Source organism: Macrosteles quadrilineatus, unplaced genomic scaffold (genome assembly GCF_028750875.1).
Source record: "Macrosteles quadrilineatus isolate MER2022 unplaced genomic scaffold, UCM_ALF_1.0 Scaffold_9__3_contigs__length_116548681, whole genome shotgun sequence".
In the NCBI taxonomy this organism is placed as follows: Eukaryota; Metazoa; Arthropoda; class Insecta; order Hemiptera; family Cicadellidae; genus Macrosteles; species Macrosteles quadrilineatus.
This window is the reverse complement of record NW_026542602.1, coordinates 32,579,356-32,606,261: the sequence shown is the minus strand read 5'-3', so window position 1 is coordinate 32,606,261 and position 26,906 is coordinate 32,579,356. Positions and strand designations below refer to the sequence as shown.

At 35.7% G+C, this 26,906-nt stretch overlaps 1 protein-coding gene across 3 annotated transcripts; it reads left to right on the top strand.

Annotated features, from left to right (window-relative positions):
- On the top strand, positions 1 to 26,566 carry LOC129002101 (ATP-dependent RNA helicase DDX42). Of its 3 annotated transcripts, none has more exons than XM_054429658.1 (17): positions 1 to 84; positions 2,491 to 2,724; positions 3,708 to 3,858; positions 4,073 to 4,200; positions 10,322 to 10,424; positions 12,015 to 12,205; positions 12,714 to 12,820; positions 14,265 to 14,404; positions 14,911 to 15,139; positions 16,042 to 16,208; positions 16,909 to 17,010; positions 17,267 to 17,417; positions 18,129 to 18,221; positions 20,237 to 20,370; positions 21,888 to 22,010; positions 22,307 to 22,420; positions 24,980 to 26,566. In XM_054429658.1, exons 2-17 carry the CDS (start codon positions 2,513 to 2,515, stop codon positions 25,118 to 25,120), a joined length of 2,286 nt encoding a protein of 761 aa, XP_054285633.1. In that variant the 5' UTR covers positions 1 to 84; positions 2,491 to 2,512; the 3' UTR covers positions 25,121 to 26,566. The 3 variants fall into 3 exon arrangements, with proteins under 3 accessions (XP_054285633.1, XP_054285632.1, XP_054285634.1); XM_054429657.1 differs by lacking the exon at positions 1 to 84 and adding an exon at positions 99 to 237; XM_054429659.1 differs by lacking the exon at positions 1 to 84 and adding an exon at positions 107 to 126.
- Positions 26,567 to 26,906: the final 340 nt, after the last annotated feature.

Below are 26,906 nucleotides of genomic sequence, written 5' to 3'. Positions count from 1 at the left end.
CCCCGGCGACGGCGAAACGAAAGTCGAACTCGAAACTCGAAACGAAACTGCGGTGCGGTGGGCTGGCGGCTGGCTGATGTCTAGGTAGGTACTACTAGGGCTAGGCTAGGCTGTAGCTGAATTTAGGTGTGTTGTTTGTTTATGGTTTTATTTCTGAAATAGGGTTAGAAATACATTACACTACCTAGTCAATTGCATATTTACACTTAATAGTGTTTTTTGTCAAACACACAAACGGTAAGTCAACTAACAACCTTGCAATCTGTAACTTAAACATGAATAATTAACTTATTGGTGTTATATTGAAGGCTCGATTCAAAAGCTTATAACGGAGCCTACATCCATGATTTAGATTAGACAACAAACTGATATGTATAGACCTTGTCACTTCTATCTAAAAATGCTAAAACGAATGTTAGACCCTAGGCTATAATAGGCTAACTAATGATGATAATGAGGCATATCAAATGAAACAATCGATTAATCGATATAGCCTATCAATCGATATTTTCATTTGAATGAGTGTAGGACCTAAAGTAAAGTGCAGCCATCGAGCCATCTAAGTTACTCAAACCTTAATACTCAAAATCAAAACAATTGAAACTGGTAAGTTACATTTTTACTTAAGAATTTACTTCTAGGCCTTACTAGGCCTATAAAATTTAGGTAGGCCTACTGTTCAGTCGCAAATGTATGCTAAATCTTTATTCTTTGGACCAGGGATGATATATTTGATTTGACTGGACACGGCCACCTCATGTGTAGTAAGTTTGGGTGTGTTGCTAGCCTAGTGGTTAGCGTCTCGGACTTCGGTGCGGGAGGGACGGGTGTTCAATCCCCGGCACATCCACAAAACTTTAATGGGTTTGGACCGCTTTCCCTTAAAAGTGTTTGACTTCATTACAAAAATGCCACTGGCGTATATACGAGCAAAAAAAAAAACTTAGTCAATGTTTTTCTATCAATTTTCGAAGTATTTTTACATCAATGTTAAGTAGTTTAGTGATGTTTTTTGTTACATCGATGTTTTTTGTTACATCGATGTTTTTGACCAAGTATTGAGATATCAATGTTCTCCTTTACTGGAGGGTTCAAAAAGCAGACGAAAAACTAAAAAAAATTTATGTTTTCCGATGTTATCGGTAAATCGATGGTTAACGTCGATGTTACCATCGATGGTGAACATTGATGTTCCATGCAATCACCAATGGCCTGCTCATGTGATGTAGTTTAGTACTGGAACAATGTTTCACTGCTTTAAGCCGCGTTTACACTGGAGATTGGAACGAAATATTTGGAACTTTTGTCGGTAGGCTAATAGCCTACTTGTTTCTAACAATTTGTTTGTACTTAACAAAGGTTTACAACAGATAGGTAGTGTGCTTTTCTTTTTGTTGGAATCAATTAAATAAACGTTTCAAGAACAAGAGGTCAGTCCTTCTCGAGATATCTACAGAAGATCTTTTACTGACCGTGGCGGCGTGTGTGATGCTATCTACATAGCAGAGACCGAAACTGCACTGTTTAAATGAAAAAGTATATCGGTCAGCTGGCTATACGGTACCCTTACCTACGGTCCACCTGTCGTAATTAGTTAACTTACTTCCCTATAAAGGAAATTCGCTGAAAGAAAAAATAATCTTCCTTTAAAAGTGAAGGGAAAAACATAGATAGGTAGGTAAGTTAACATCTAGACATAATCTAGACGTAATTCTGCATAACCTCACAACATTTTTTAAGGTAAAATCTTCTGTGTCCGTAATGTAACAATTTACCTAAATACCTTGTTGCCAACATAATTCTTGGTCGTTTGAATGGCGACCGGTTTTCAACATTCCTAATCCTATGGTGTCATTGTCAAACCCAAGACGTGTGGTTGTCGCTCCTAGGAGGTCTTTAAAACACATACTTAGGCCTAAACGAGATACAACTGACACAAACATAAAAAAATAATAAACTTTTAAACAATTTAAATAATATTGTTCATGGCCAAACTAATATATCTAGACAACAAGGCTGAGGGGTCAGGGTGTTTGTCTAGACTGACTCACTGTGTCCTTTTCCCTCCCCTCCTACCCCTCGCATTGTCAGCTACATTGTCTGTTGATAATTTATCTATATCAGTGAGGCTGCTTTGTAAATTATGTCTCACTCAAACAACGTTTTTTCGTGGAGAATATGTCGGGGGTATTTCTTGCAGGCCTTTAAAATAACAAACCCTCCATAGCATCTAAAACAATCTTTTTTAATGAAAATGTAGTAGGCCTACGGTACATTAATAGGCCTGGCTTTGTCAATATTTCAGACATCGTGGTTATTATTAATCAGATAATCAACAAATGTAAAATTAGGTTTTTGGATTAAGACCCAAATAAGATAGTATTATAATACATTGGCAACAAGGTATTCAACCTATAGAATAGTGTAGGCCTAATTATTAAGTGATCCACAAGACAACACCTTACTTAACCTAACTTATTTTTGTTCTAGATTTGAGGTGCCATAGTAAAATATGTCGTCTAACAAAGAGAGCGATGGCAAATCCAAGGGATTTGGATTTACTGGATTTCAAGTTAAAAGCCGTTCAGAAAGGTCAAATGCGCTTCCTCCACCACCAAATAGTGCCCTTAGCAAACAAGGCTATTCCACTATGACAGCCATCACTAACAATGCTTTGACAGCCTCCTGGGGCATACCAAAAAAGAGATCCAAAACGGAAGAAGAGTAAGTTTATTTGATTTAGGCCTATTTCCTTTAATCCTGAGGGGGACGTTGGGGGAAGTTTATATATTATATATGAATACAAATTAAGAAACCAGCTAATAGAAAAACAGTTTTAACAAGTTCTTGTAATCATCACATACCCTTGGTTGTTGTTAAGGTATTATGAGACTCTGTAGTCAAATGTTCAAAAGTCTGTATAGGTTATCAAGTTACTTAATAATGTTAATTTCATTTTTAACATCTGATTTAATAATTTTGTTTGATGACCTTGAGGATATCATTCAAGAAAGCTTGCAGCAGTTGTGGCTTTGAGATGATAATTATCAATCTTTTGGCAATGAATTGAGTACTAACATACTGACTTGTAGCCAAATATGGCTTAAGAATTTAAGCACTAATCTTAACTTCAACCCTTACTTCCAACTGATCTAGGCTACTGTTAGGGTTTCATGCTCATTTTGGCCGCACTGGCTAATGGTACATTTATGTCTACATAAGATAGTAAGCAGTGGTCGATTTTGGTTGGACTCATCCTTAGACTCAACAGAAATAAGGTTAACACTAATACCGAAACCCTACCCAGGCCCCCCGATAACTGAACCCCCCAGTCTGTGAGACCCCATTTGAAAATAATGGACTCCTCTTAGAAACACACAAACTGAAACCCTCGGCCTGTGAGACCCCGCTTTAAAATACACTAACGCTGGGCTTCTGAGATGACCATGCTATGAACAGACAACCTGTCAAGGTCACGGCACCCACGCAAAATGAACAAACAATATATCAACAGGTAGGGGGGGAAGATATTGGGGGAATGGAATCCCCCAAGTAAACAGTGTTGCTAACATGCGTTTGTGAAAATTCCTGTGGGCCTGACAGACCAGGGTTACGGTAAAAGTGTTGATTTGTAAAAAAATGTGACTTCATATTTTTACACGTCTCAGTGTACAAGCATGTTCTAAAGTATGTGCTGGTTGGGCCAGGTACTTTGATGAGGAGGACGAGACCCCCACCAGTACTCTAGAGTATATTCCAGCTCCTGGCAGTCCATCATACAAAGCTCCCCCAGCAGCAGCCGACTCAGATGAAGATGAAGATCCACTCGATGCTTTCATGGCTGGGATTGAAACTCAGGTAGGTAGCCTACAACCTACAACTACTCAAGTGAAACTGATTTTACTACATTACTTATATATGACACTGTAACTATAATGATAAAGGATGTGGATGTAAAACAACTTGCACAGCTGATGATAAAATAAAAACAATTATTTCCATACATTGGAATATATTAATAGTAAATTTACAATTAAGACTTGAACCATCTAACTTAGGCTATTACTTTCAGGTGAAAAAAGATTTGACTGCTAGCATCAAAAAAGGAGCAAGCATCCAAGCTGAACCTGAAGAAACTGACCCTACCAAAGGCATCAGGGGGGACATAGAGGAAGAAGACGTGGAGGAATCATACTACAGGTATAGCCTACATGCAAAGAGCATTTAGTTAACCCTTTGAGTGCCAACGTCCGGGGAACCGGACGTTTTTAGAACGAGCCAAAAGTGCCAACGTCCGGGTGACCGGACGTTTTCAGAACGAGCCAAAAGTGCCAACGTCCGGTTAGCCGGACGTTTGAAAAACGCGATATTAAAACGCGAAAAAGACGATTATATGCACATATTTTATATTCTTTTGAAAGAGAAAGACTTCCTCTTTGTAAATAATGCGTTGAATCGGCGATAATTGTAATCATTCACTTGTTATAGTACTACGTTTTCATATGTTGTAACACAGAGATCAAGATGGCTGTCACAGCTGGCGCGTAATTGTCGACATCGTATTTCACTGTCTGTAAACAAGTTTTTGGTTATGTGCGGTGTTTTTACGAGATGTTTTGTTATTGATTATTAGTAATGGATCGATCTAGATCTCCACTAAGTGACAATGCAATTGCAAGAACTCTAGATGACGACTTTTTAGATGATAGTTTTGTGAGTGAGGTTTCTGAAATTGAAAGTAGTTCTGGTGCCGAATCTGACAGTGACTCAATTTCTGATCTTGTGGATGATACCGATAGTGACCCCGATTACGACCCCTATCAAGGTAACAATCAACGTAGGATAGATAGGATATTACAGTCCTTTGGTAATAATAATTATTCAACAGATGAGGAGGAGGATAGAGTGGACAATCCTAGGCCTATGCCAGCACCAAACCCTGCACCAAGACGTCGGGGTAGACCTAGGTTAGATGCACCTAACCAAGAACAAAATCTTGAAAATAATGAGGATAGTGAGGATGGAACTGGTTGGACAGAAGTAAATGAAGAAAATGACCCTGGCGGCAATAATCCGTTTACTTTTCATGAATTGTCTGGCGTGAAACACTGCCCCCCTAGGAATTCATCTCCAATAGATTATTTCAAACTATTTTTTACTGTTGCTTTGTTTGATATGCTAGTAAAATATACAAACAAATTTGCTGATAATTTTATTACTGCAAATGCCCACCAACTCAAAGAACATAGCAGGGCCAAGTCCTGGAGACCGGTAACTCGAATCGAGATGCAGGCTTTTGTAGCAGTGCTACTAAATATGGGCCTAAATGTAAAACCTACAATATTTTGCTATTGGTCAAGGACTAGCAGTCAGTTTATGCCTTGGTTTCCAAGAATGTTCAATAGGAACAGATTTCAAGCAATCCTTCAGTTTTTCCACTTGGTTGACACAACAGAACTGCCTCGTCCGCGCGAACCTGGGTATAACCCGTGCGCTAGATTTCAACCAATAGTTGACCACATGAATAGGGTATCTAGGTTTCACTTTACTCCTAGTGAGAACCTTTCAGTTGATGAGAGCATGGTAAGCACCAAGGCCCACTCCCAGTTGTTACAGTATTTGCCCAAAAAGAGACATCGGTGGGGCGTTAAATTATGGTGCATTTGTGATTCTGTCACACACTACTGTATGTCCTTCTTTGTGTATCGTGGAGCTAAAGGACCTGACAAAAGGGAAATAACACAGAAGGGCCTTGGTTTCTATGTTGTTGAGAAACTACTGATGATGACAAACTTACTTGGCAAGGGGTACCACGTGTTTGTGGATAATTTTTTTACCACAATAAAACTAGCAAAGTTTTTGCTTACTCAGGCAACGAACCTCACAGGTACATTGCGAAAGAAAAGAAAAGGAATACCAGAAGTAATGAAAGAGAAATTTGAAGTAGGGCAGAAAAAGTATTTGAGGAAAGACAACCTTTTAATGGTAGGATATAGGCAAAAAAAATCACAGAAAAACCAAGTCCTATTACTAACAACCAATGGCAAAGCAGAGAGTGAGCGAAGGGCAAGGGTAAGGGGGACGTCAGTTCATGTCACAAATAAGCCTAAAGTAATTAGAAACTATAATGACTTCATGGGGGGAGTAGATGGCTGTGACCAAATGCTTTACCAATACTTAGATGACAGAAAAACTTTAAAATTTTGGAAGAAGGTCACGTTTAATATTTTTAGCCGTATGCTCCTCAACTCCTACCTGCTGTACAAACTTAACACTGATAAACCAATGAACAGGCTGGCCTACAGTATATTTATTGTAGAGGAACTGGCCAAAGAATGGTTAGTTATCCAAGAAATGAGACCCAACATAACTGACATAACTAACATAACTCCGACCAGAATCTCCCGTGGTGGTGGCGACGCAGACAGCCCATTAGTCGAAAAAATTCCAGAAAACCGGGAAAAAAACTGCTGTGTTTGCAGCAAAGCAAGTACAAGAGAAGGTGGAAGGAGAAAGAAATCCACATTTATGTGCAAAAGGTGCAAAAAAGGATTGCACCATAAGTGTGTCACTCAACATCATTGCTAAAATATGTTCGCCAACAGTTTCGCCTTATTGTAAATATTTTTTGTATGTTATTATTTTACTCAAAATGACTTTTTATTATTTTATCATTCAGATTTGGCACTAAAATAATTTATTGTATATAAGTTTAGGCCAAATTATTTGTAGAATAGGACTATGAGGCCATGATGACTTTAGTGTGTGATATCTGTGCTGCCGAGGAAAAATGTATGATATTACTAAAAACGTTGTTACCTCATTATTTGACTTTATTTTCTCATGAAACTTGGAATGTTTGTTGGCAGTTAAATATAAAACAGAGTGGTATGAGTTTTATTGAGTGAAACATTTTTTTCTCACATGATACACAGCATTGAATATGGAAGTTTTTTGAAAAAACTTTTCAAGGTATGTATTTTTCATCATTTTCACACTGCCTGCTGCATGAAATATACTTATAAATTGTGTTATATTGTAGAGTAGTTATTTCTCTGTAAATAAAAAAAAAAATTAATAAAATTGGTTGATAAATAAAAAAGTTATAGCGTTTATACTGAAGTATTGCTAAAAGCCACAAAAAGGGCCCGGCATTTTTGGGTAGGCCTAGTTATAACTCACATGGCACTTTAGTGTAGTACCTGACATAAAGTCTCCGGCACTCAAAGGGTTAAACTGCTCATACAATTTCTGAAGCTGTGGTCTACAGTTATGGGTATTATCTATATACAGGGTGGTCAACTCAAGGAGGCTACCATTGGAATATCGGAAACGGTAAGAATTAGAGAAAACTTTAAATGGGGGACATTACTTTAATTTTTGGTGGCAGTTAAAAATATGAATTTAGTTTTTCAAAATTCTTCTGTAATTTTCCAATATGGCAGCCAACTTTGAAATCTCTTATGGAACACCTTATATACCTATTTCATGACGTTTTCGTATGGAACATGCAATTTCAAAACGTTTTTATTCTTTTTGTTATTATTTTTTTTTAACGTTATTATTTGTGTAAAGCTACTTGTTTAGGAGTTACAGTGTGTTGTACGTTGTACCTTTGACTATTGATACAACAATAGTCAATGGTTATACCCAATGAAAAATGACTCGTAGTATGTTCTGCATCATGTAGCTCCCAAACGAGTAGGTAAGTTTAGAGAGAATACACAATAGGTAAATAAGTCTTAAATTGCATCTACATTATAAAAAGACCATAAAATACACAGTTTTCCAACTTTCAAGTTTGCTGCCATCTTGTAAAATGGCAGCCAAATTTCAAAAAAATAAATTCATATTTTAAACTGCCACAAAAAATAAAGAAATGTCCCCCATTTAAATTTTTCTCTAATTCTTACCGTTTCCGACATCCCAATGGTGGCCTCCTTGAGTCAATGTATAAAGAAATCCAAAATTTTGAGAAAAATGTAAGTTGCATTCCCATTTTAGACTGTAAGCTGCATACATAAGCGCAGACCTATCAACCGCATACTTGAATCAAAGGTCTCGATGAGAAACTCCCCTGAAAGGTATCAGATTTTTATAAACCTTCTCCTCAGGGCACGAACCTAAATTAAAGGTCTTTATTTAATCACATTTATAATACTTAATATGCGTCAGAAATTACAATTGTTTTTTATTTATAGTTGATTGTTTACTTTTCCTGAGTTAACCTTATGATTCAGTTACACATTTGGTTGCAAATTTAGTAAACATTATCAGTGTATTGTTTATCGTTGAAAATAAAGGTTCTCTATCTATTTCTTTCTCTTTTATATCTTCATCCGTGTACTATTTAGAAATTTGAAAATCCTTGCAGTACCAAGTATTTATGAAATTTTAAACCATGTAAAGAACAACCTAACATGGTACTCAACTGAGAAAACCCAACACAATTAAAACAGAAGAAATAAAAATTTACTGCTTTATCCACACCACTCTACCACTGCTCTAGAAAAAGGTATTTATTACATGGGAATGAAATGTTTCACCAGATTACCAAACAACATGAAAGAAGTGTCTCAGAAAGAATTTTCAAAGAATGTTAAAAGATCATTGATCAAAAAGGCCTACTACAAAGTTCAAGATTTCTTGTTTGATGCTGAAATATTATCTGGTGGTTCTAGTCATTTAGCATGAGTTTTATTATTTTATATCATCTAATTTCATATTTCTTATCACATTTAACTACTTTACGGGAATTATTAGTTTTTGTCAAAATCATAAATTATTGTTCATATACCATTCTCTGTTTTTTTTTGCCATTTCGTTAGATTTACAAAATGTTATACCTTGTTCATGTTATGTTTGAATATATGTTGTATTGTAGCAGTAAATTTTAAACTGTGTTCAACATCTTAGGAACTACTTTACGTTTCAGAATAATTAAGGACTCACAATAACAATTTTTAAGAAATCAAGATAAAGCACCTGTACTTGTGATTTTCACAAGTTATGCTATGTGCAAATAAATTATCATTATCAGTATCATCTTTCACAAAGGTTGTGTTACAGGTTTTTTGCCTCACTACTGTTTTAAAGAAATTCCCATGCAAGGATTTAGTCCAGAAAACAGCTGTTTGCCACCAGTTTTTTTTATTACTTTATTACTTTTAATTGAAATGGCGACCATACAAAGTATGTATTAATCAAATGGGGTTTCATTACGTACTAGTTACTGTACTCTAATGAGTTTTTACCGGACACCAACCAGCTGATTATATTTGGCATGAGTGGTTATAAACAAAAACATAATGATGGGGTGAAAATTGGTTTTTCTCATTTTTGAACCTCAAAACACAAAATTTCTAAATTTCTCTCTAGACGTTTTTAAAGAGCTTAAATAATTTAGTTAATCAAAGTGTTTTTGTACAGTTAAGTATTAGTAACGGAGAAAATTCCAAAAACTGTATATTTAAAATTTCTATGTTATTTTTATGGAGAATATTGTAAAATGTTGTAGTTTGCTTGTTTATGGATATATTTTGATCAAACTTGGCAAATTTATTTATCTTATACTAAGCTATTAATATTTACACTTTATTAGCTTCCTTGTAGCAGCAAACCGAGGTACTCGTTAAACCAAATGTTACTTAAATTTAATTGAAAATTAATTCAGACAAATGGAAATTCGCTTAGTTGGCAGGTTTGCTGCGGCGGGGGTATTGTTAGATATGAGTTGGTCAGATTCAGCATCAGAAACCAATGACTTTTAAGGTGAATCTTCAAGGTTAATACAGTACATGTTTACATCTTTAATTAATTATATACACTTATTTAAACTTCAACATGCCAGGTGTAGGGATGTGGCTGACTTTTGTTGTACTTTATGTATTGTATGTTGCACTGCTTTCCTTAGTATGATCCATGCACAGGTCTGAGACCCATGTGGAGGGGGAAATTAAGGTTAAAAGAGGTTATAAAAGGTTCCTTTTATGGTGTCTTACCATTTCTTTTGTGGTTTTCCAACTCTTCTCTTTCTACTTATTTCTCTCTCTCAAGCCATGTGTTACCATTCTTCAGCCACCCGTTTACATGGCCAAACCAGCTGAGTCATATACATGTATATATTTTTTCCCCAGTTAAATCTCGGGCAATATCTTTAAAAAAGGTAGCATTATTGGAATGACTGGGGTGCAAAATCTAACCTAAAATGTATTTTATGTTGGGTGTAAATTTAATATTTTGATTCTTGGAGATAATGTTCAAACTTTGAAAAATATTTAGTTGTTTAGATAGCATGATAAAAAATCTAGTTTTTCCTAAGGTATATGGAAGAGAACCCCAGAGCCGGCCTGCAAGATGATGAGTCGGATGTTGAGGTTGAGTATGACGAAGACGGAAACCCTATTGCTCCCAAGAAAAGTAAGGTGAGTGTAAGAGAATTAACTTAACTTCTATAAATTATAGGTTAATACATAGAAATAATTAGGCTACAGTAGGAACTAAGTAAAAAGATTCTCATGGGGATTATTGAATAAGACTTGTTATCAAGGTTGACTTCTTATCAAGGTTTGCAAAAATGTTTTAGATGGTAAAATAAATTCAAGGGGATTTTAAAACGACACTTTTTATTGAGATTCCACCGTAGTGTAACTCATTGTTGTGATTTTGTATTAATAGTAAATAGGTGATAAGTTAATATACTCGCTTGGCTATTGGCTTGGCGTGAGGGCCGGGACTGAGAATAAAACTAGAGTTACTAAATGAATTTACAATTTATTTAAAAGAGGAGAAGATAAACTCAACCAAACAAAATACAATGATAATATATAAGTCTAATACAGTTAAAAAAGGGGAAATGAACCAGCACAGTGAATAGTCAAATTAATAAGGTAAATTATACTTTATCCTAACGAATAAATTGGTACGGTATTTGGAGTTTAACAAAATTAAAAATGTAAAACAAAATAATAAAATATTAATTATCGTTCAAATTCAAGAAAGTAAACTTAATCGATTTTGGAAATCTAACTTCTAAAGCATTAAATTATTTATCCCTTACATTTTTAGTTTAAATAATTATAAAATTGACATACTTTATGGGTTTGATGCACTGGACACTTCACTAAACAATTTTTAATCTGCCTTTAAAGGCAACAGGCCATGGTAAAATAACACTTCACTTCGCGAATCACTCGCAACCGAAAACTTCGACTCCCGAACGCGGTGCCCGGACCGAAGACTTCTTTGAGACTGTCCTCTCTTGGTTTTTGGTGGAATGGACGTCCCCCTGTCCGCCTATAGAGACAGCCAATCAGAGGGTGTGATCGTTGGTTAATCTTCTCTGATTGGTTAAGACAGTCCACGTGGACTTGATGTGCAGATGTCAAAAAGTACATAGCTTGCAGATTGTCTTCTGTCTCTCTCCACGATTGATGCATCGGTAGCTGAACGTTACACCACCGTGGGACAGGAAATGTATAGACGAACGGGAAGACATTGATAGGATTTCTGAGATCCGTGGAAGTATATAATGTAGTTACAGTAGCCTATATATATATTTTTTTTAATTTTTTTTAGGAGTTGGGTAGGCTAGTAAAAAAATACCATTAATGTGCAAAATTACTAGGAAATTAAAACAAATTAGATGTAGCTTACATTACGAGGATTTAAACGTAATAATTGTTTTGTGCTGATGTAGAACTAATAAAATATTGATTATAATGATCAGGTGGCAACAAAGCAATAATAATAGTATAATCAAACCAATTACGGTAACTAAAATCTAAAATGAACTTTGTAGTCCCAAACACAGATTTTAAACTGGTTTCACTCTACAAATGTAATGCTAACATTTAATATGGAGAATTCCCAGTCGAGGCAAACATTAAATCAACTACAGTAGGCCTACTCACAAATTTATTATTTTTACGTTCATCTTTTTTACATAAATTTTTGTAAACAATTTTTAAATCAGAAATGCACTGCCCACTTCTAAAGGTTACCGTTTCTTCCAGATAATCGATCCACTACCACCAATCGACCACTCGCAGATCAAGTACGGTGAGTTTGAGCGCAACTTCTACGTTGTACACGAGGAGATCACAGCTATGACGGAGCAGCAGGTGGAAGACCTGCGGCAGACATTGGGACTCAAGGTGACGGGACCGTCTCCCCCTCATCCTGTCACCAGCTTCGCACACTTTGGGTGCGTACCAGTCATAAGGATGTAACATTGAGATCAAGGGTCTAGGTATTTAGGATTTTTATTAGGATTAGATCAGGCTTACTTGGATCGGGGAGTGGTCCAAACTGGCGCAAGTAACTCAAAACTTTACACCATACATAAAACATTAAAATATTTCACTGCCATTTTCAACTAAAATGTATGAGTTGAAGAGAGAATTTTCTTCAGGCCTAAAGGTGGCCTTGAAGTTAATATGCTAAAATTGTTTGTGTTAAGTGTAAAGATGTGTGTTTTTTATAGCCCAAAATTTACAATGTTTCAGCATTTTCAATCATGGTTTGTTCCTGAAAATGTTCCCTTGTGAACTTGTGAAATTTTCAGTGGGTTTCTAAGTTATTTGGTTCTTATTCTGTTGACAGGGCAGCTGTAAGATTTGGGAAGGTGTGATTTCAGCAAATTAAAAATAATAAAGATGTTTTCAACAGATTAACAATTAAATGTAGATGCAAACGGTTGCTTTGTTGGACAGGTTTGACGAGCAACTGATGAAGGCTATTCGCAAGTCAGAGTATACACAGCCGACGCCCATACAGGCACAGGCCATACCTGCGGCTCTTAGTGGACGTGATATCATTGGTCAGTAGATAAGTAAACGCATTCCATTTATCACTGGTTGTATTATCATGGTTAATGTAATAATGTACCACTTAAGCAGGGTGTATACCAAATGGGAAAACCGGGAACCAACTTTGAATTTAAAGGGACCCACAAAAACCTAGGGAAATCCAGGATTTTAGAAGCCATTCCAGGATTTTCAAGCCGAGCCTGGCCAAGAATGCGAGAGATTGAACACAAAGTTGCAAGACTAAATTCCCCATTTTCGGGACGGAATTACATTTGATTCGGGAATTTTTCGGGACGGGATTTGATCCGATCGTTGGCGATTTTGCCGCTTCGCGAGTTACGATGACGCCGCTATCGCGAGAGATGTTCACGATAGTTCCGCGAATGCAGAAGGCGAAGTCATTTCGATGATCATGCCATGACCGCAAGTTATACCGACGATCGCGCCGTGGCCGTGGAGTCATTCCGACGATCCCACCGAGACCACGAGTCATGCTGACAATCATGCCGTGACCATGAGTCATACCGACAGGAAAAAACCCCGTCCCGTCCCAAAAATTGGGAAGGAAATAAAATCCCGTCCCGTCCCGAACCAAAAATTCAATCCCGTCCATCCCTACCAATAACGCGTATTGTTAAATTAATGTTTATGTAAGTTGGCTATTATCAACAAAACACGCAGTCTACCACTGAGTTTTAACAACACATTCGATACTTCCCAACCTATTGTAAAATTTGAAACATTTTTTATGATATTATCGTGTAACATACTTCATTGTCATGTTGTATTGATAAGCATGTCGGCAACAACTTAACTTGGGGTAAATAATTACCCCTGTATGTAAGCGTAAAGTAGTTTTTTTGTTTTTTTTTTGTTTTATAAGAAAATACCTAATTAGCATGAAAGTGTCCTGAGGGACAATTTCAGAATGCATTCTCAAAAATTTGCCTGATATTTGTAGAAAATGAAGGCAATATATGCCCAAAATACACAAACAACTACTTCTGGCAATATTTTGAGATAATTAAATGTAGAACACCTCCTTGAAAATAATGCTTTTCATATGCAAGTCTTTAAAAAACTTCATCTGCTAATCACATGAATCCATGCAGGACTATTTCTGCCTGAACTGCCAAATCTGGCCAAGATTACGAAAATGTTGATCTTAATTTATAGATGTTGATAGTTCTGAGACAAACTGATAAGTTAAATTGATGATATAGTTGTATTATATCTATAAACATTATTTTATTACATTGCTTTATTAAAAGCCATGACACGTGATCGCTCTGCTCTACTGGCTTTCACTGATATGAAAGCAATCCTAGTACATAAATAAAATTTCATAGATTTATCTAACTTAATAGATTTTTGTAAAAACTTTTCCCATGTAAAATTTTTACATGGGACAAACTATTCATTCATATTGAGTTAAATAGCTCTTTTACTGTTCAGGCATTGCTAAAACTGGTAGTGGCAAGACGGCAGCCTTTATCTGGCCAATGTTGATACACATAATGGACCAGAAACAGCTTCAACCCGGGGATGGACCTATCGGACTGATACTTGCTCCAACCAGGGAACTTTCACAGCAGGTAGGCCTACAATAATAGACTGTAGAAATGGTCAAATTGTCAAATTTTATTTAAATAATTAAGTTTTATCAAGAGAAGTTAAAGTCAATATGTCACACTATTCTTTGTTTTTACATAGAGTAATATGTAAAAAACCCCTATTATAGCACCTTAAAAACTACCTAATTTTCTTCACAAATACATAGTGTACACAATACATCACTTAATTTGAAACTATTTTTCAACATTAAATTATGGAATGAAACCACTGTGAGTATAGTGTTTTGAAAAATGGTGAAAAACCATAGTGAAAACCCATGATCAGATTTTCAAGAATTTTTTTTAGATTAAGAACAAATATTTATCTTATGTTGGACTGACAAAAATGGGTTACTAAAGAGTTAAAGATTGGTGTCTCCAGCAAAAGTCAAGGGTATTATGAGACAATTCTTTATACCCTTCTGGAACACAGTAATTTTTCTGAAATCAAACTGAGTCGATACTACTTGTAATTGTTGCCATGACAGATCTACAGCGAGGCACGCAGGTTTGGCAAGGTGTACAACATGGCGGTAGTGTGTGCGTACGGTGGAGGCTCCAAGTGGGAGCAGAGCAAGGCGCTGGAAGGGGGAGCAGAGATCGTGGTGGCGACGCCCGGCCGCATCATAGACCTGGTCAAGATGAAGGCCACTAACCTAGAGAGAGTCACTATGCTAGTGCTAGACGAAGCGGACAGAATGTTCGACATGGGCTTTGGTAGGTACAGAATCGCAGCAGAGTTTATAGCAATTAATTGCAAGTAGACAATTTTAATATGTATTATTTCTTCGCAAATTTAGTCCCTGTTGTCTCATAGGGTAGTTTACTCCAAAATCTGTAGTGAAAACTGTAGCTTTTTTAGGTTACATTTTAATGGAAAGCCATGTGGCTAGTTAGGAATTTTTTGAAAAAGGTTAGAGTTCAGTCACCTTAACCGAGAAAATTTGGGTCCATAGACCATTTTGTTAATAGATATAGGGGGCCGACATGTTAATAATAATAATAATAATAATAATAATAATATATCTTTATTGTCGTTTGGTAATATAAACATTACAATAGACAAGGTCAACATGTTTTGTTACATATGTTATATAAAATATTAAATATTCTACAGAAAATGTTAAAATAAAGTTAAAAGAATCTTAAAAGGATAAAGCATCAGTAATAATAAAAACTTTGAAATTAACAGGGAAAATACCATAACACGAACAAAGAATCATCAAGACTGCTTGGCCTCACATTTAAGCATTGAAAAATCTACATTCTGCAAAAACTCCTCAACTGAATAAAAAGCACGACTTGTAAGACAATCTGATAATTTTGACCTATACAAATGAATACTTTCCTGATTTCTAAAATATATTGGAAGTTTATTAAATAGTTTTATTTGCAAATATTTATAACTTTTGATAAATTTTGATAGCCTGGCTTGAGGAATATATAAATCTTTTGATTGTCTGGTGATGTTAAAAGCACTTGTGTACCTGATCGAAACCACAACTTTGCAAACCTAATATGCTATCTAAGTTGACAATTCTGGGCTCTAGGGATTGTGGTCAATAAATATATTCAATTGAGTTTGCTAGACAGATAGATTGACTCTGTGTTGTGTGTAGAGCCGCAAGTGAGGTCAATATGTTGCCACGTGCGACCCGACCGCCAGACTATGCTGTTTAGTGCCACGTTCAAGAAGAAGGTGGAGAGACTTGCGCGTGACGTGTTGACAGATCCGGTGCGCATTGTACAGGGTGATGTGGGGGAGGCCAACACAGACGTTACACAGGTAAGTGCCACAATAGTTAAAACAGTATTAATAACATCCCATTTTCCCTAATTTTCCTAAATGGTCTTTGATATGATTATTTGATTGTTAGTTATTTGAAGAGGATTTTGGCCCTTCCTGGAAGTTGTAAAAGGAAAAAATATCTTTTTAGTATCTGGCACTTGTTTATACATTTCTACTCTAGTCTAAATAAACATACAGAATGATTATAACAGTTTACTAGATAAGGTTTTTTAAAGAAAATGTTATGCTACGTTGAAACAAGATTTATCTGTTACTGTTAGTTGTTTTACTTATAATTTAGTTGAAATAATTTATTCTCAAAATAAAAATTGTCAGTTATTAAACTGCATTATTCGAAATAGTGACAGCGTCGGTTTTTAAAATGCCTAGAAACCATCTAGAATTAAATCAAGTAATTCATCAGAAACAATAAATGCTCTAGAACCAAGACTACATAAAAATAGGTACTTAGCAGTCACAAGGTCACAGCACTTCTGCAAAGAATGGGAAAGTGGCGTCGTAGCTCTACGAACCAGACTGTATAAAGATTCTGGTGAAATAACCGCTTCCTGTTCACTACATCTACAAGTATTAGTGAATATATCGCATCACCTGGGAAGGGTTAACTTTACACTATTTGGATAAGCAATATTATTTATTTTGACTTCCTATTGGTTATCAATTTTGTTGTTTTCAGGTGGTGACCGTGCTGTCTCAGAATGCTAAGCTCAATTGGCTAACCAACCACATTGTGTCGTTCCTGTCCGCTGGTAGCTTGCTCATTTTTGTCACTAAAAAGGTGAGGAAAATTAGAACTTTCATGAAACTATTAATTCCATTTAAATGTCATTTGTTATCAGCAGGCTTGTTTAAACATGTAGCCTTTAAAATAGCGATGCATTTTTATTCTAAAATTTTGCGCCATATTATTTTAGTTCCTTAAGAACAGAGTTAACATGTTTTGCTCCACCTGATACTAGTATAAACATGATTTTGGTGATAGGTCTTACCAAACAGCTTTTACAGTTGTTTTACAGTCACATGTTTGTTTACAGCTGGATGCTGAGCAGTTAGCCAGTACACTGACTCTGAAGGAGTTTGAGGTTTTGTTGCTCCATGGAGACATGGGCCAGCAGGAGCGTAACAAAGTCATCACCATGTTTAAGAAGCAAGAGGTCAACATACTGGTTGCTACAGATGTTGCTGGTCAGTGCACAAAAGTACAACATTTACACATCGAGGGCCAAAAACAAGATTTTCCTTTACCCTTGAGATTCTGTTTAAAGCTTAAAAGGCTATAGCATGCAAAGTGCTTTCAACATATACATGTGAACACTATTTTTCTCCCCGCACTATAAAATAAACATTGCATAAAATTTTTTAAATCGATTAGATTTTAGTATGCTATAGATTTGATCTCATTCATTGTTCAGTTCGAGTTTCTTTTGCAAGTAGGCAAAAGGCAAATGATTCTCAACCCACAATGTTTAAAGTTTAAAAGTAAGGTTTAAAAAAACTATTTATATCCACTAGATATAAAAGTAATATTTTTTAGATTAAAAGATTGATTAAACATGAAGAAAAGTATCATTATGCAGGGATTAAGCCTTTAACCCCCCCTCCCAAATTAAGAGTAATCCGGATAGGAACTTGAAATTTGTCATTTGTCATTTTATAGAAAAATTTTGCTGACCTAAATAAAAAATTGTAGGTTAAGAAACCTTTTGTTTTGACATTATTTTTGTCAATGATGAAACCAGAAGAATGAATAAAGAAAGATGTTCAGGTTTAACCATAAACAAACATGATAATAGAGTTTATTTATCAGAACTTCTAAGCCAATACTTTCAGCCATAACCTCGTATGTGAACATTATTTGTTGTTGTCATGAATGTGTTTCTATTTACTGTGTTGCAGCTCGGGGATTGGATATTCCTCATATCAGGACTGTTGTCAACTATGACGTAGCCAGGGACATTGACACCCATACTCATCGGATTGGTAGAACAGGTAAATGTCTTACTCCTACTTCATACTCTTGCATTTTAGTAGAGTGTAAGTGTAAATGAGAATAGTAAATTGTCTTTTGTAAATTCACACTTAGGCGGCTCTGTTGGTTAAATCATAGGAGAAGCTGCTATTAATCCGCTGTCCAGTTGCCATTATGCAGTGGGCACAGAAGGAGTGCTTATTTTGTGATTAAATTATAGCAATTAACAATTAACTATAAGTAAATGCATTATGATCAATTGGGAGAACGTTATCTGTGAAAAGAGGACCAAGGACCAGTGCATTATAGAACCTGAATAACACACCAATACAGTGTTGAATATTGCAACCCAACTCATCTAGTCTGGATTAGTGATGGACCATCATATGTTTTTATAATTTACATATGCACTTGTTTACTAAAAATAATTCAGTGTTGTGTTGTGTTTGTAAGAAAATAAAAGAGTTTACAACAATTTAGTCTTTCATTAACTTTAATTTCACCAACATACAGGGTATAGGGTAGGATGAAATTTGTTTCAGCAAAAATGCTAAAAACTCTCAGACAACTTTAGCAAAAATATTATTCTTTAAGCAATTTTTTTTATTACCAGTAATATTACATGTTTGACCATTGCATCTTCAATTTTATTTGTAGCAAATTTGTTATCGCCTGCAAAAACAATGTAGCATTTTTAAGTTGTGCAAAATGCTAAAAATGCTCCCATAGTGGGAAAAGGACCCATACCCACAGGTGACTTAGAATGCTATACTGATGGTTCTAAGATCAAAAATGGGGGCACTGGAGCAGGTGTGCATTGGATGAATGGAGGCACTGGCATTTGTCTTCCAATGGGGGTGTACCCAACTGTCTTTCAAGCGGAAGTCACTGCCATTCTAGTTTGTGCTCAAGAACATCTTAACAAAGATATCAGAGACAAAACAATCAATATCTATACTGATAGTCAAGCGACCTTAAAAGCATTAAACTCTTACGAATTCAACTCCAGGCTCGTGTGGGATTGTCTTGCTTCTGTGTCTGAGTTGGGTAGGAGAAATGACCTTACGCTTTGCTGGGTGCCAGGACACTCAGGCATTAAAGGAAATGAAGCTGCAGACAGATTGGCAAATACTGTCTCTGCGACATCATTGTTAGGCCCACAACCCTTCTGTGGCATCTCACGAAACAGTGTATGTTCTGCGAATGCGTCATGGGCCAAGGAAAAGCATCGCAAACGCTGGGTCGATGTTCCCCTTCTTAGGGTCAGCAAGCTTACTCTGTTTAGGCCTTCCAAAAAGGTTGCCTGTGACCTCTTGAGACTAGACAGACGAAGAATTAAATTAATTGTTGAACTGATAACTGGTCATGGAAGATTCAGGAAACATCTACAACGGATGGGCTTATATGATGGTGAACCGATCTGTAGGTACTGTGATAGGTCAGAAGAGACAGCTGATCACTTACTCTTTGATTGTAACGAGCTCTCTGACGCTAGATCGATAACTCTTGGAAATATGGCTAGAGGTAGATATCTTCCTGAGGATGAACTAATTGGGAAGCTACAGGCATTCATTGGGCGCCTCAACTTGTAGGTTGACAAGAAAGCAATTAAGTATCTGGGGTGCGCAATAATTCGATTTCGGATGAAGTGCTTTAAGGTCTCGACCTGCCCCTGTTAGATAAGATAAGATAAGATGCTAAAAATGCTACCGTAGCTTAAACCCTGCATCAATACCAATCTCCCTCTGTTACCTAAGAACCATGGCCACTTCCTTCTCTTCGCACAACAACACTTTCACCATTTGTATAAGTAATACAAAGCTCGTACTTATATTTTTATTTGTTTGTGCTGTTGATTGTCTAGTGCAACTGCTCCAACACCAAAGTACAGTTAGTTAGTTTAATTTAGTCACAGTTCAATTTACCAAAGGCCAGAGCTATATCTGTAGGCAGGATGTGCTTAACAGAAATCTGTTTGCTAATTTGATGTGTTATCAATTACACTACATTGTTGACTAATGTGATTGCGTAACAGGACGAGCGGGAGAGAAGGGAACGGCTCACACTCTGGTGACAGAAAAAGACAAAGAGTTTGCAGGTCACCTGGTCCGCAACCTGGAGGGAGCTAACCAGTCGGTACCCAAGGCACTGCTGGATCTAGCCAATCAGGTAGAGCTTAACAGTATGTTCACAAGTTTATGAATGAAATAAAAAATGTTCTTACTATAAATGTTTATTGAGCGGAGCGAAGCGAAGCTCTTATACTACACTCCTGCTTTGGTTTACTTACAAATACTCCTCCTGTACGGCTAAAGCGACATGCACAAATTTCAGCACAGTCATAGTAAACAACCATGGAAAGGTATACATCTGAAATGGTACAAATCGGACCACAGGGCTTTTCCCTAAGTGAATTTAAACTTTTAGAAATTTAACATGGGCCTTATGGGTTAGTTGGTCGCTATGACAATATTTGCGAGATAACAATAAAAAGGTAAACAATAGACGTTAGTCAACGAATAATTTAAAATAGCACATTACAAATACCGTACAGAGAAAGAGAATTAACAATTGAATTCATATCATTGAGCATAATTTACTACTGTAAAAAATGAATAACCAATAATTAGGGTCGTCGGAATTAGGCTGATGCACCATTGACTTTAAATACTCAAAATATCCATTCCATTAATGTGAACCAAATATAGGCCTACCATTGAGTTTGGATACTGGAATACTGCAAGTAGACTTTCCGTTAACTAGACGTACCAATAATACAGACTTTGACTAGGTACTACTGCAAATAGGAACTCCATTAGTGTGAACCGAAGATAATATTAAGTTTGGATACTGCAAGTAGAACATTGACGTGAACTAGACGTACCATTTACTTTGGATACTGCAAATAGGCACTCCATTTATGTGGGGGTCTGCGGGCCAGACTTTTTTGGTTTTGGTCGTGTCGGGTCATAATTTTGGCCCTCGGTTCTCGGGGGGCCATTTGAAAATGTTTATTCCTCTGCAATAATAAATGTAATATAAGAGGTATTCTTTGAAAATAAATTATTATTAATTTTTGGCCCGACCCGATCTTGACCCGAACAAATCTCTGACCCGACCCGCTCTCTCAGGCCTTTCGCTCGTCCCAACCCGACCCAAAAAATTCAGGGACCCGCTGACCCCAACATTTATGTGAATCAAATGAACCATTGACTTAGGATACTGCAAGTAGACAATTAAGCTTATTGCAGGATTAATATGCTAGCTCCGCTTAATATTGCAAGCAGACAACTGCATTGTACACCTAGTTTAACTGTGGTTGTGAGTGAAGGTGTTGATGCTGAATGTGTTGATACTGAAGGTGAAAAAGTGCCAAACTCGACACCAGTAGGGAGTTTTATATGCTTTACTTGTTGCTTGTTATTGCTTTATGTTATTGCTTTATGCAAGCAGACAACTGCATTGTACACCTAGTTTAACTGTGGTTGTGAGTGAAGGTGTTGATGCTGAATGTGTTGATGCTGAAGGTGAAAAAGTGCCAACCCTGACACCAGTAGGGAGTTTTATATGCTTTACTTGTTACTTCTTTATGTACCGGTAATGGTACAGTAATTTACCGTCTGGTGGTTTTCAATACAATGTTGAAATCTGTGAGGATTCAGACATTGATTATTGTGTGTTTTCAGAGTCCCTGGTTCCGCAAGTCCAGGTTCAAGGGAGGTAAAGGCAAGTCTCTCAATGTTGGAGGTGCTGGGCTTGGTTTCAGAGAAAGGCCAGGTTTGGGTCTCCCAGACAACATCAGCACAAGTGTAAGTAGCCCTTATTGAACCCTATACTATTTGCTGGAATTACTGTTCAATTTTATAATTCACTGTGACATAACAAATTTAATTAAGATGTTTAATCTGTTTCACTGTTGATCACAATTCAGTTTAAATGGTTCATATTAAGAATTTTGTTCATCTATAAAGTAAAGTTAAACACCTTTACAAATATTGCTGCCTTGGATCCAACTTTTTGCTGCTTTTAAAAAGTGGTAGTCAACAACTGGTTTTTAAATCTTATTGTTTTTTAAGCTTACCAAACTGTGCTCATTTGATTGCAGAGTGGAGGGCCGTCAATGAGCATTTCTGAAATCCTACCAAAGAGCAAGACCGGCCCAGGGACAGACCGTTTGGCAGCCATGAAGGCCGCGTTCAGAGCTCAATATCAAAGTCAGGTAAGTTCTTGTTGACACTTGACTGCATTGACAGGAAGAATCCTGGGGGAGATATTCAGAATTTCGCCATGATTTCGGAAGAAAATTATAATAGTGTTTCTATGACTTAAAGGTTTATTCAGGAGTTTTCCATGATGACGGAAGATGATGATGATTTCTCCGTGACTGCGGACCACAATTTTGGATTATAGTCATTATATAATTTTGAAAATTAAAATTAGGCCTACAACAAATTTATGGTTAGGTTTTAAATTGAATACTGTTTTACAGTTAATCATACCAGACATGCTTTAAAATCATAATAATCAGATAATTTGGTTAATTTACCATATTTAAACCCTTTAGCAATTTTTGAAAGTATGAAGGGGTGCTGTCATTTGAATTGTTGTTACTTGATTTTTAATCAACTATTCTTCCTCAAATAAATATCTATCTATATATTAATTACATAAGCCGATTCTTTGCGTCAAAATTGTGGGCGACTGGGAAGTCGTAGAACGATGGGAGGGCTCAAATTAAAGGTCTTGGTCCCATGACGGCGGGAAAAATAGTGAAATTCCCAAAATCTTAACACAAAATTAGATATAATGTAAAATGTTCTCCATAAGAATAGCATTAGAAGGCATTTACTGCTGATTTGTGTTTACTTCAATACAGCTGTTTGTGATTTATCATCAAGCAAGTAAGCTTACATTTGGATTACTCATTTGCCAGTCAATTCTGCAATGTAATGTATAGGCCTACTATATAAAACCAACTATATAAAGGGATAACTTTACCCTCAATAATCAAGACTTTTTAGTTATGCCAAAGTTGAAATAAATTGTTTTCAAGATTAAAGAAACGATTCAAGATTAAAAGAAGATCTTCTTTGTTTTGATTTCAAAACAAATGTTAAAGATTTATTCCACACTTTTTTGTAAATTTACTAACATTTATATTTGAGATTCATTGTAGTGTTTAATCAATATTTTGTATGAAGTGGAATAACCTCAACGGTTACTCTTAGAAAACAATTTGGGAATAAAGATGAAGTAGGTTCGTACAGGTATTTGTTCATTAAATACTTAAGTACTTTGTTAATTGCTCCAAGCAAATATGTTCAAATAATATAGCCTAGCATGCACGGTAGAAAAGAAAGCACCTATATATAACAGTAGAACATAAAGTTAATTTCCGTTTCTTAAAACTAACAAAAAGTATTTATGTCGTGATTAGTTTCGATAACTGGGTTAATGGAACCCTAATCAGTCACAAAATAGTTAGTAATTGAACGTTGATTAGTCCCTTTTTTGTAGAATATGTAAATCAATCGCACCTTAAGGAGGATTACCACCACATATACTTACAATGGGCTAATAATAGTGGTTTTTTTATTGTTCATCAGAAACAAATTTAGGATTATGTTCTGTCAATGGGATGCCTTTACTTAAGACTAATTTTGTTAAACCTTTACAAAATGAGCTTAGACTTAGAAATAATAACTGGGTAGGGTAGGGATGCTAATTTAGCGGTTTTGACCAAGAACTAAGTTTATGTCAACACACCATTTTTTGCCTTTTCTTATTTGACGAAGACAATTTCCAATACTGTATTTCAATCGTGGAAGCCTTTTTTATCAGCATTAACCAAAAAACAAAAGCTACCTTAATAAACCAATATTTATTCTTTAGCAGTTAAACCTCTGGAATCATTAAAATTCTTTATTGAAAATAACATCAACAAAAGCAAACAAAGACAAATAACAAACTGTTTTTGTTTTTTTCACACAAAAGATATGTTGTACTGGGATATCTATCCTGACACATATATAATTTGATTCTGAGTTTGTTTAAATATTACAACAATTTCTTTTCCATTTGAGTTTTTTAGGGACTTATGTCCCTACAAGCCACTAGTTTAAATATAAAACTTGTAAACCTCCTATTTTTGAAATATTTTTCTTGATACTACATGTCTTAAAAAAAAAAAAAAAAAAACAATGTTTATGCTAATTCATTTTTAAAATTTTCAAATAAAAAAAGTTAAATTATTTATTTATACTTATTTAAGTCTTATAAATGAACCAATGTTCAGAAAACCTCACCTTTTGAAAAAAATAAAATGAGCTTAAATTTACTCTAAACTTAGTTTTTTGTTTTGTAATCTACTTTTAACTTAAATTAAATAAAGTTTTATTGAGACAAACTAGTTTATTAACATTTAGTTTACATACAGTAGTTCCTTGTAAAAAAGCTGTAATCAAGACTATAATCCATAATCGCAGCACAATCATAATCATCTCTCGCAGTGGTGAGAACACCATCATTGGCTTCTGCTATCGTGAACAACTCCTACCCACGCCGTGTAATAATCATAGTCACATCGATATCACAGTCATCTTAAACTGCAAATTTGCGGGGACTTTGGGAATTTTCTATTGCACAATTCTTCCAGACGCTTTTTTTGGCAATCACGATTATTAAAGCTTTAATCCCAAATTTTGCCAATGTTGGTCTGGTCCACAAGTTCACATTTTCCCAACGCCCTCACATACATCTAATGTGTGTTCGTCCGCAGTTCACAGCGTCAGAAGACCATACGTGGGAGCAGACAAGGGACCAACCTGGCGTGGTGGCACCACTAACTAAGGGACCTCTCAAGGAGCGACGGGCAAAGAAAAGCCGCTGGGACACGTCTGATGATGCGTCGGCGTCGTAGTAACATGTTGTGCATAGACTCCGAGTGTATAGTGTGTGATGGGTTGAGGGTGTGTTTACATCTGTCTTACTTAATTTGATCTGAGAAAATGAATCGGCTGCATGGTAAATTATTAATTTCATCAAATAAGAGTTCATGTAGGTTCTTCAGCATGTAAAGTTTTAGTTTTGCAGTAGTGTTGTATTACAGACCATTAGACATGCTGTTTTAGTTGTGGTGTTTCCAGTTATTTGACAGGTGAAAAGGTTAAATTACCTGATGTCATCTTATAGTCTAACCTTCATCTGCATCTGGATAATGCATATTTCGACAGTCTCGCCATCATCAGGTCCTTGTATGTGAACTTATCTTTCCTGAAGAAGTTCTGACACAAGTTCAAAACAAAGCACAATAACATAAACACACCTAACATTTAGTGAAGCTTCAACCATGAGGCAACATCAGCCAATTTAACCTTTTGATTGTTTAACCTTTGTGTTAACAATTAATATGTTTTGCAGCGATACATGATTTCAATTATGAAACCATTAGTAAGGACATTTTGCTAGTCTTATTGTAGGTCAAAGGATTTCATCTGAGTGTTAAACTGAGTTAGGTAGTCCGCCCTATATGTGGTGGATGTTGATTGCCAAGTGCTGCTAAAGCAAAATGTGTAATCGAGGACTTGAACGTGTGTTTTAAACAAATCTACCGTACCACACTGAAATAAGGCTTCTTACCTAAATAATTGTTAAAAGGTTTTTAGAAAAGATATTTAAACGTTTTTCTGTAATTGTTTATCCTTGAAGTTAATACTTGCATTTACACAATTCGTCACATTATGATTACATTTGGCAAACCGCTTATTCAGAACATTGATGTGTAAAGGGAGGATTACGTCAGCTGAAGTATGTCTTTATGCCTACTTTCTATTTGTAATCTTTTAGAGAAATTGGGGCTTTGTTAACTTAGCATTTGTCTATCCACATAGGGAATGTATCCAGCAAAGCAAGGGGTGAGCCGGGATAGTACATGGTTGAACTATATTAAGCTAAATGGTTTATGTTACCTTGCTTCAACAAGTGATCCTTTGCATTAGTACACTACTATGGTTTCGGACTTGTGGAGTCCATCTTCAGTGTGACAAAAACATAAGGTAACCTATCCGATTTTGTTACATCCGTTGTTACCATTAACACTGACCACTGACTCACCACAAATAATTAGATTTCCTCACCACAAATCATATTAGTTAAGTAGGATGGGTGCAAAAGGAATGTTTCAGAGAAAAACTTTATTACATAAAGTAAACAGCTTAGTTTTAGAAAGTTTAATAAAATCACTTGTAAACTCACCCCATCTACAATATTTGTGTTGTTCATATTACTATTAAGTGTTATTATTATTATTACAACTAAAAGTGTTTCAATTTAAGTTTAAACTTGTAAGATAGCTGATTTGAAAAGAATTGTAAATATTTTTTATTTCTTTAATTTATTTTATTGTAACAATAAAATAAATTACAATGTAATTATATAATAAAGTGCATATTACTTTGCATAATTGGGCTCTATGTTTGTTCTCCTTATTAAACTTGTAGAAAATGTATATCAAAAGGTTGTCTAAAATGTTGGGCTAGCAACTTTTGCCTACACTTGATGGAACAGTCAGGTATATAACCCTTGAAAAATATCAACCACTATATTTCAAAATACAATTCCTCGCTCAAACCTCTGTCTGTTTAAATGTTAAACTTAAGTTTTACTTTAATTACAAATGAAATAAATTCTTTCACTTTTAACATTTT

Bases quoted from the DNA above. Each gene is read 5' to 3' on its own strand.
- LOC129002101 (XM_054429658.1), top strand. From the start codon at position 2,513: ATGTCGTCTAACAAAGAGAGCGATGGCAAATCCAAGGGATTTGGATTT. The intron at 12,206-12,713 runs GTGCGTACCAGT...TTTGTTGGACAG, and splicing joins ACCAGCTTCGCACACTTTGG to GTTTGACGAGCAACTGATGA. The intron at 12,821-14,264 runs GTCAGTAGATAA...TTTACTGTTCAG, and splicing joins TAGTGGACGTGATATCATTG to GCATTGCTAAAACTGGTAGT.